At 56.2% G+C, this 9,004-nt stretch overlaps 1 protein-coding gene across 1 annotated transcript; it reads right to left on the minus strand.

The window, feature by feature from the left end:
- Window positions 1-842: 842 nt before the first annotated feature.
- On the minus strand, window positions 843-4,430 carry NKX6-2 (NK6 homeobox 2). The gene is made up of 3 exons (XM_069863587.1): window positions 3,862-4,430; window positions 2,763-2,935; window positions 843-1,214 (listed from the first exon to the last, which is right to left on the minus strand). The coding sequence occupies exons 1-3, from the start codon at window positions 4,274-4,276 to the stop codon at window positions 966-968; spliced, it is 837 nt and encodes a 278-aa protein (XP_069719688.1). The 5' UTR covers window positions 4,277-4,430; the 3' UTR covers window positions 843-965.
- Window positions 4,431-9,004: the final 4,574 nt, after the last annotated feature.

Below are 9,004 nucleotides of genomic sequence, written 5' to 3' on the forward strand. Positions count from 1 at the left end.
GCTGCTCCATCCCTGAGCCGCCCGGCCCGGCGTGGCGGAGAGCGTGGAATCGTAGGCTATTTCGCCTTAAAGAGGATTATTTCCGACCCCCAAGACGGTCCTAGGAGCCCCCCGAGGCTCTGCCGGTGATTCCTCGGGGGATTCCGGAGCCCCCCAGCCCCTCCTTGTCCCCCCCGAGCCGCCTCTCGGTGTCCCCGCACCCGGCGCTCAGCTCCGTGTCCCCTTCCCGGCTCCTCGAATCCCAGAAAACGTGGGGAGCGCGGATTCATGAAGGGAAAAGCCTCAAATTAACTCCGTTCTGCTGGGGTAATTCCTGGGGAGGAAGGGGAATCGTCCCCATCCCGGCACCGAGAGGAGCAGAAACCGGCTCAAGGAGAAGCTTGTTAAATAATTTATTGATTTATACAAAGTCTTTCCAACCCGTGTGGAGACATTATTTGATCTCAATGTAAAATCAAGTGTCCCGGTTTTTTCTCTCGTGCTTTTTTTTTTTTTTTTTTTAGGGGGGTTGTTTTCCCGTTTGATCGTGTTAAGCGTAAAATCCAGAGGCAGGAGAAATCAAACCGCCGAAACACTGAGGAGAGGGAGGGAGTGAAAGAAAAAAGCCGATTTTACACTAGAAATATACATCACAAAAATCTGAAATATACTATTTACAAAGTGGCTGAGCTCGGATTTGGCGACCCGTACAAAACGTAAAAAAAAAAAAAAAAATCTGATTGTTAGGAGCTGGAAATCGTCAAGAAGGCTGAAAAGAAAGAGGGAAAAAAAAAAAAAACCAAACCTTAACGGGACACAAACGGAAAAGTGAACAGTTGGAAAAAATTCCTCTGAAATTTACACCGATGAGAAGGAAAATAATTTCATAACTTATTCTGTAAAAAATATATACATTTCACATACATCTCAGGCTGTACAACACACCAAACATCCCGGCAGGCTGGGGCCCCGCAGCCGTCGGTGCCTCACAAGGTGTCGGAGCTGGTGCTGCAGGGGCTGACGAGGGACAGGTTGCTGGATTTGTGCTTTTTCAATAGCCTCGTGATTTTCTCGTCGTCTGAGTTGGGGTCCAGGGGTTTGTTGTACTCGTCATCGTCCTCATTGTCCGAGCTCTCCTTCAGCTTCTCCGTCTCCGAGTCGTGCTTCTTCTTGGCCGAGGCCATTTCTGCCGCGTGCCGCTTCCTCCACTTGGTCCTCCTGTTCTGGAACCAGACCTGGCCCCGCAGCGGGACCGGCTCAGCCCGGGGCACCGGCAGCGGCCCTTACCCCCCTTGCCTTCCCGTTCCCTCTTTCCCTTTCCTTTCCCTCCTTTTCCTTTCCTGCTTTTCTTTTCCCTTCCCTCCCTTTCCTTTCCCTCCTTTTCCTTTCCTGCTTTTCTTTTCCCTTCCCTCCCTTTCCTTTCCCTTCCCTCCCTTTCCTTTCCCTTCCTTTCCCTTCCTTTCCCTTCCTTTCCCTTCCTTTCCCTTCCTTTCCCTTCCTTTCCCTTCCTTTCCTTTTCCCTTCCTTTCCCTTCCCTCCTTTTCCCTTCCTTTTTCCTTCCCTCCTTTTCCCTTCCTTTTCCCTTCCCTCCTTTTCCCTTCCTTTTCCCTTCCCTCCTTTTCCCTTCCCTCCTTTTCCCTTCCTTTTCCTTCCCTCCTTTTCCCTTCCCTCCTTTTCCCTTCCTTTTCCTTCCCTCCTTTTCCCTTCCCTCCTTTTCCCTTCCTTTTCCTTCCCTCCTTTTCCCTTCCTTCCTTTTCCCTTCCCCTCCTTTTCCCTTCCTTTTCCTTCCCTCCTTTTCCCTTCCTTCCTTTTCCCTTCCCTCCTTTTCCCTTCCTTTCCCTTCCTTCCTTTTTCCTTTCCTTTCCTTTTCCCTTCCTTTTCCTTCCCTCCTTTTCCCTTCCCTCCCCTTTCCTTTCCTTTCCTTTCCTTTCCTTTCCTTTCCTTTCCTTTCCTTTCCTTTCCTTTCCTTCCTTTCCTTTCCTTTCCTTTCCTTTCCTTTCCTTTCCTTTCCTTTCCTTTCCTTTCCTTTCCTTTCCTTTCCTTTCCTTTCCTTTCCTTTCCTTTCCTTTCCTTTCCTTTCCTTTCCTTTCCTTTCCTTTCCTTTCCTTTCCTTTCCTTTCCTTTCCTTTCCTTTCCTTTCCCTTCCCTTCCCTTCCCTTCCCTTCCCTTCCCTTCCTTTCACCGTGCGACAAGAAAAGCTTTCTCATAACAATCGGAATGTGCTTGCCAGAAAAAAAATTAATAATAACAATAACAATAAAGGTATTTTTGGCTTTCTGAGCACTTCACCGCTCCGGTGCTGTAAACCCGCGCGGTTCTGCAGGGGGAGGTTGTGCCCAATTGCTGGGTGCCCCGGCGGCTCGGAGGGGATTTATGGGATGGGGCTGCTTCGGGTTATTTTTTTTTTTTTAGGGGGAGCAACTGGGGCTTGTTTTCGGATTATTTCTTTAGGAGGAGAGAGTGGAGTTTGGGGAACTTGTTTTCTTGTTCGGGGTTAATTTTTTAGGGTGAGGGAGTGGGTTTTGGGAAGGCTTTTATTTTTGGTTTGGGTTAATTTTTTAGGATGACGGAGTGAGATTTGGGGAGGGTTTAGTTTTCTTTTTTTTTTTTTTTTAATATTTCTATCTTTTTTTCCTAAAATCGTTTGCAGCACAAAAAAATATCTTAGCACAAAACAAGGAGTGTAGAAAACCGACCTCAAATCTACGCAACAGCCGCCTGTAATTTAAATTCGAGCTGGTTTTAAAAGCAAAAAGCTCCGGTTTTACGGTCGCGGCACCCACCTTCACTTGGCTCTCGGTCATCCCCAGCGAGTAGGCGAGCCGGGCTCTCTCCGGCCCCGCCAGGTATTTTGTCTGCTCGAAGGTTTTTTCCAAAGCGAAAATCTGCTGCCCGGAGAAGGTCGGTCGCGAGTGCTTCTTCTTGCCGTCCTTGTCCAGGACCAGCCCGGGCTGAGCTGGAGGCGGAGGGGAAACAGCCCGTCAGGGACGGGACCGGGAGCATCCCGGCACCGGGGAGCCTCGGGATCCCTCCCGGGGAGCCTCGGGAGCAGGATCCGTCCCGGGGAGCCTCCCCGTGCCGGGGAGGGATTCGGCCTGGGGAGCATCTCGATGCGGAGGAGCCTCGGGATCCGTCCCGGAGAGCATCCCGGTACCGGGGAGCCTCGGGATGCCTCCCGGGGAGCCTTGGGAGCAGGATCCGTCCCGAAGAGCATCCCGGTGCCGGGAAGAGATTCAGCCCGGGGAGCATCCCGGCACCGGGGAGCCTCGGGATCCCTCCCGGGGAGCCTTGGGAGCAGAATTCGTCCCGGGGAGCCTCCCGGTGCCGGGGAAGGATTCGGCCTAGGGAGCATCTCGATGCGGGGGAGCCTCGGGATCCCTCCTGGAGAGCATCCCAGTACCGGAGTGAGTCGCGATCCGTCCCGGGGAGCATCCCGGTACCGCAGCGCCTCGGGATCCCTCCCGGGGTGCCTCGGGAGCAGGATCCGTCCCGGGGAGCATCCCAGTGTCGGGGAGCCGCGGGATCCCTCCTGGAGAGCATCCCAGTACCGGAGCGAGTCGGGTTCAGTCCCGGGGAGCATCCCGGGTACCGCAGCGCCTCGGGATCCCTTCCGCGGAGCCTCCCGGTGCCGGGGAGCCTCAGGGTCCCTCCCGGGGTGCCTCGGGAGCAGGATCCGTCCCGGGGAGCATCCCGGTGCCGGGGAGCCTCGGGAGCAAGATCCGTCCCGAGGAGCATCCCGGTACCGCAGCCCCTCGGGATCCGTCCCGGAGAGCCTCTCGGCGCCGGGGAGCCGCGGGATCCACCCCACCCCGCCCCCAACAACGAGGATCCTCCCGGTGCCCTCCCGCCCGCCCGCCCCGTCGGCTCGGGCCCCGCGCTTACCGGGGCAGGCGAGCCGCGGGTCTCTCCACGGGGATCCCTGCACCACTCCCGGCCAGAAGATGGGCGGCCGGCCCGGCAGCTCCGCCAGCGGCTTCGGGTACCGGGAGACGGCGGCGGGGTTGAAGTACATCCCGGCCGAGGCCGCCAGCCCGTTGATGCGGGGCAGCCCCCCGAGCAGGTTCCCGGCGGCGCCCACCGGCCGCCCCAGGATGTCGCTGATCCCGTGCGGCGTCCCCAGCGGCAGCTGCGAGCCCAGCCCGCCCAGGGCCGGCGCCTTGAAGCCCGAGGGGCTCTGCAGGGCGTAGGGGAAGAGGGAGGTCTTCATCTCGGCCATGTTGTGCAGGGCGGCCAGCGGCGCGCTGCTCAGCACGAACGCGCTCTGCCGGTTAGCATCCATCTGCCCCACCGCTAACATCGGCGGGCATCGAGCCCCCGCCCCCCTCCGGCCCCGCGACGGGGCGGGACGGCCGCTCCCCCGCTGCCCCGGGCACAGCGGCGGCGGGAGGGCAAGGTTTGCCCGGCGGAAAAAAGGGGGTAGGAGAAAAAAAAAAATAAGAAAAAACGCAAAAAAAACCCCCAAAATAAAAAAATTTAAAAGTAAAAAAAAAAAAAGAAAAAAGCAAAAAAGAAAAAAGCAAAAAAAAAATAAAATAAAAGAAAGAAAATAAAAAGAAAATTAAAAAAGAGAAAAAAGAAAATAAAAAAGCAAAAAAAATAAAAGAAAGAAAATAAAAAGAAAATTAAAAAGAGAAAAAAGAAAATAAAAAAGAAAAAAAAGAGCAAAAAAAAAAAAAACCAAAAAAGAAAAGAAAAGAAAAAAAAAGAATAAAAAAGAAAAAAAGAAAATTAAAAAAGCAAAAAAGAAAAAGTAAAAAAAAAAAAAAGCAAAAATGAAAAAGCAACGAAATTCCCAAACTAAACTAAAATAAAACCCAAAAAAGCCGTCGCTTCTGCGTTCTCGCCAACTTCCAAGCCTGGAGCCGCGCGGGGGAAGGAGGGAGGAGGGAGGGAGCGTCCCCCCGGCGGCGGCGGCGCTGAGGATGAGGATGCTGGGGACGGGGACGGGGACTCCGCGCCCCGGGGCTCAGATAACCGCGCGGGCACCTGCGCGCCGCGCTGCCATTGGCCGCCCGGGCTCCCCCGCCGCCAATCGCCGCCCGCCGCGCCCCCCCCGCCCCCGGCAGCGTCACCGGGGCCGCCCCGGGCCGCCCCCCACCCCCCCCCACACACCCCCAGCCCCGCGGGGTCCCGGGCTCCGCGGAGCCGCCGAAGAGGAACCGGGGCCGCCTCCGGCCGCCGTCGGGCTCGGGAGCCGCGCGTTGATATAAAACGAGGGGATAAAAAGCGATCCCGGCGCCGCTCGCTCTCTCTCTCCCCGTTGCCGGTTGGCGAAGCCCCTTCGGCCCCGAGGAGTCGCTCCGCATCGCGCCGCCTCGTCCGGAAGAGAAGGGTTCGGGTTCGAGGGGCGGGTTTACAGGCGGTAACCCCGGGAGCGCTTCCTCGGCTTCTCCGTGCGCTCCTGCCGGGGGAGACGCCGCCGCCCGCGGAGCCCGAGGGGCTCGGAGCCTTCGCCAAGCGAGCGCGAAGCGGCCGCCCCGTCGGGTGCAGCCGCCGCCGGGACCGGGGGGACCCGCTCCGCTGGCCCCGCCGTGCACGTAAGTTCGGGACGGGGTGGCTCGGGCTCTTGATTTTCTTTATTTTCCTTCCGAGCGTCCCGTCGCGGACGGCACTAAGCTGGGTGGAAGTGTGGGTCTGCTGGAGGGTAAGGAGGCTCCAAAGGGATCTGAACAGGCTGGACCGTTGCGCTGAGGTTTAACAAGGCCAAATGCCGGGTCCTGCACTTGGGGCACAACAACCCTGTGCAGCTACAGACTAGGAGAAGTCTGGCTGGAGAGCTGCCGGGAGGGGAAGGACCTGGAGAACAGGCCTTAGAAGGAACAGCTGAGAGAGCTGGGGGTGTTTAGCCTGGAGAAGAGGAGGCTGAGGGGAGACCTCATTGCTCTCTCCAACTACCTGAAAGGAGGTTGTGGAGAGGAGGGAGCTGGGCTCTTCTCCCCAGTGACAGGGGACAGGACAAGAGGGAATGGCCTCAAGCTCCGCCAGGGGAGGTTCAGGCTGGACATCAGAAAAAAAAAAAAATCACCGAAAGGGTCATTGGTCACTGGAACAGGCTGCCCAGGGAGGTGGTTGAGTCCCCTTCCCTGGAGGTGTTTAAGGGACGGGTAGACGAGGTGCTAAGGGGCATGGTTTAGTGTTTGATAGGAATGGTTAGACTCGATGATCCAGTGGGTCTCTTCCAACCTGGTTATTCTATGATTCTATGATCCTCTTAAAAAAAAAAAGGAAAAAAAAAGCTTAGTGGACAAACGCGAGATTAAAAACGATGCTGCCCCCCAAAAAGGCTTAATAAACGACTTGATTTGGTTTAATTTTTTTTTTCCCTCTACCTGTTGCAAGCGGTAACGGGTTATGGGAACCGAGCATCCCTCCGGCCACTCTCATCCCTGCCGCTGCTGGGAAGGGAGCGGGAGAGCAAAGCGGGGATGCTCCGGTCCCTCCCGCGGGGTCGGTGCTCCCGGAGGAGGTTTTCAGCTCTCTCGGAGAACGGGCTGGGGGGAAGCCAGGCTCCAACCTCCCCCCTCGCCGCCCCCCCGCGCCGGGAGAACCCCCCTCTGCAGCCCCCGGTGCGCAGTGTCCAGCCCGACGGGACGGGAGAGTGTCCGTGTGTCTGTCCGTGTCCCTGTCCGTGTCCGTCTATCCGTGCCCGTGTCCGTCTGTCCCTGTCCGTACCCGTGCCCACCCGTGTCCCCGGTTGGGGGGGGGGGGGCGCAGGGGGGATCCCTTTTCCCTCTCCCGTCCTCGGGGCTAAAACTCGCGTTAAAACGCAGCCCGATTAGCATCAGCCGCGGGCAGCGCAGCTTGCGCGCTGCCTCGTCCCGCTCCTTGACTTTCCTGCCATCGAACACCCCCATTTTTCCAGGTGGGATGACTTGGGCTTTATCTCCGTGGCGTGATAAAGCTGCTTGTCTTCCGTCTCTCCGTCGAGGGGCCGGGCGGGGGGGCGCGGACACACGCCCAGGACCCACCGGAGCCGCCGTTATCCCGTTATCCCTCACCTCCCTCCCGCCGCTGCCGTCGGGGCTCGCTGCTCACCCGTTCCCGGAGGTTCAGGGACGGGTTTCCCGGCCGATTCGAGGGGACGGGCGGCTGCCGTCCCCCCATCCCGGGTATCCTCCCATCTCGGGGGTCCCCCCATCCCGAGCATCCCTCCCCCAGCATCCCCCCCCCCCCCGAGCCCGGGCTGGCGGCGCCCCCTGGCGGCCCCGGCCCCGGTGCTGCCGCGGGGGCTGCTGTCTGGATGCGGTTCCCGGCCTGGCAAGGGTTAATTTGCGCCGTTTGGCATCTGTGAGGCTCGCGTTTTGCCGCTGGGCGAGTGACCCTTTCTTACCAAAGGGCTGGGAAAGAAAGCTGAGGGTTCTCGCGTCAAACCGGTCGTCCAGCCCGAAATCCAACAGCGCAGGGAGCTTCTCACAAGTTCTCTCCAACCTTCTGCTCCCTCCTTTTGTCGCGCACAAAGTACCTGTTCTTGTGGTTTCTGTGTGGCTGAAAATATAGAATCATAGAATCATAGAATAACCAGGTTGGAAGAGACCCACCGGATCATTGAGTCCAACCATTCCTATAAAAAATCCTATTTCTGTCAGGCTGTGTAGCTGAGGACACGTTAGAGGCTCGATGAGGTGGCTTGGGGGACAGGGACACAGAGGAGGTCAGGGTTGGACCCATGACAACATGTAAAGGATGTTTACTCTTCTCTAGCCTGGAGAAGAGGAGGCCGAGGGGAGACCTCATTGCTCTCTCCAACTCCCTGAAAGGAGGTTGTGGAGAGGAGGGAGCTGGGCTCTTCTCCCAAGTGACAGGGGACAGGACGAGAGGGAATGGCCTCAAGCTGCACCAGGAGAGGTTCAGGCTGGACATTAGGAAAAAAATTTTCATGGAAAGGGTCATTGGGCACTGGAAGAGGCTGCCCATGGAGGTGGTTGAGTCACCTTCCCTGGAGGTGTTTAAGGGACGGGTGGACGAGGTGCTAAGGGGCAGGGTTTAGTGATTGATAGGAATGGTTGGACTTGATGATCCAGTGGGTCTCTTCCAACCTGGTGATTCAATGGCTCTATGATTCTATTAACATGCTAAGGATGTTAATAGGGGGCACGCTAACGTGTCTTGAGGGCTGAAAGCGCACTAAGAGCGCTGAGAAGAAGCAAAAATCAACCAGAAATAAGAACAATCTGTGCTTTGCCTGGATCGGGTGGAGATGCCGGTGCCGTCTGTCCCGCTTGATGGCCTGCAGAGCAGGGAAGGTGGATGCGGGGACACAAAAGCATCCCCCGCCGTGATGTACATCGTTGCAGAGCGCAGCTCCAGGTGTCCGTGTCAAAACAGAGTGGTTGGGTTGCTCGGGGCAGCTCTCCACGCGTGTCCTTTTCTGGTTGTTGTGCTGGTGATGGAAGCAGGAGTGAAGCGAGGCAGGGAGGGCAGTATTGCTGCCTGGAGTTACTGAGAGCACTGGTGACAGGGGAACAGGGAAATCTTACGGCTGGAGGCTCATAATCTCACTGCCTGCCTGCATTCCTGACAGCGCGGATGCTGCTTCGTCACAGCAAACCTAAACAGTGCTTAAAAATGAGGGGCGATTTGGGCTAAGAATGCAGCCACCAGAAAACAAAGTCATTCTAGACTAGATGATCTCTGTTGAAGCACCTTCACAGAATGATGTATGTTCTGGGACAGGCCATATTTAATATTTTTCATTATAATCCTTGGCACAAAAAGTAGGAATATGCTCATGGTGTAGGGCTCAGAGTCCTCATCAGGACAGAGCAGCACACAAGAGAAACTGGATGACCTTGAGAAGAAAGTAACAGAAATGTGAAGAAATGTAAAAATGCAAAAATTAAGTTACTGTATGGTATCGTAAAAAAAAATCTTCAGTAAATAACCTCCCATGATAGTGTGAAAATTAATTCTCGAAAAATATGGAAAGAAAAAGCAGCAACAAAGTTGCCAGGAGCTTGTGTTCAAGCTGCACGGTGTTTTCCTGCAGTCTGTCATGAACAAAGCAGTGCTAAGCATCTCTTGTAAG

The sequence above is a fragment of the Phaenicophaeus curvirostris genome, chromosome 9, assembly GCF_032191515.1.
Source record: "Phaenicophaeus curvirostris isolate KB17595 chromosome 9, BPBGC_Pcur_1.0, whole genome shotgun sequence".
NCBI lineage: Eukaryota > Metazoa > Chordata > Aves > Cuculiformes > Cuculidae > Phaenicophaeus > Phaenicophaeus curvirostris.

Excerpts from the sequence above, each read along its gene's own strand:
- NKX6-2 (XM_069863587.1), bottom strand. The coding sequence starts at position 4,276 with ATGTTAGCGGTGGGGCAGATGGATGCTAACCGGCAGAGCGCGTTCGTG. Across the intron at positions 2,936-3,861 it reads CCCGCGGCTCGCCTGCCCCG|CTCAGCCCGGGCTGGTCCTG; the intron begins GTAAGCGCGGGG and ends CTCCGCCTCCAG. Across the intron at positions 1,215-2,762 it reads TGACCGAGAGCCAAGTGAAG|GTCTGGTTCCAGAACAGGAG; the intron begins GTGGGTGCCGCG and ends CTGCGGGGCCAG.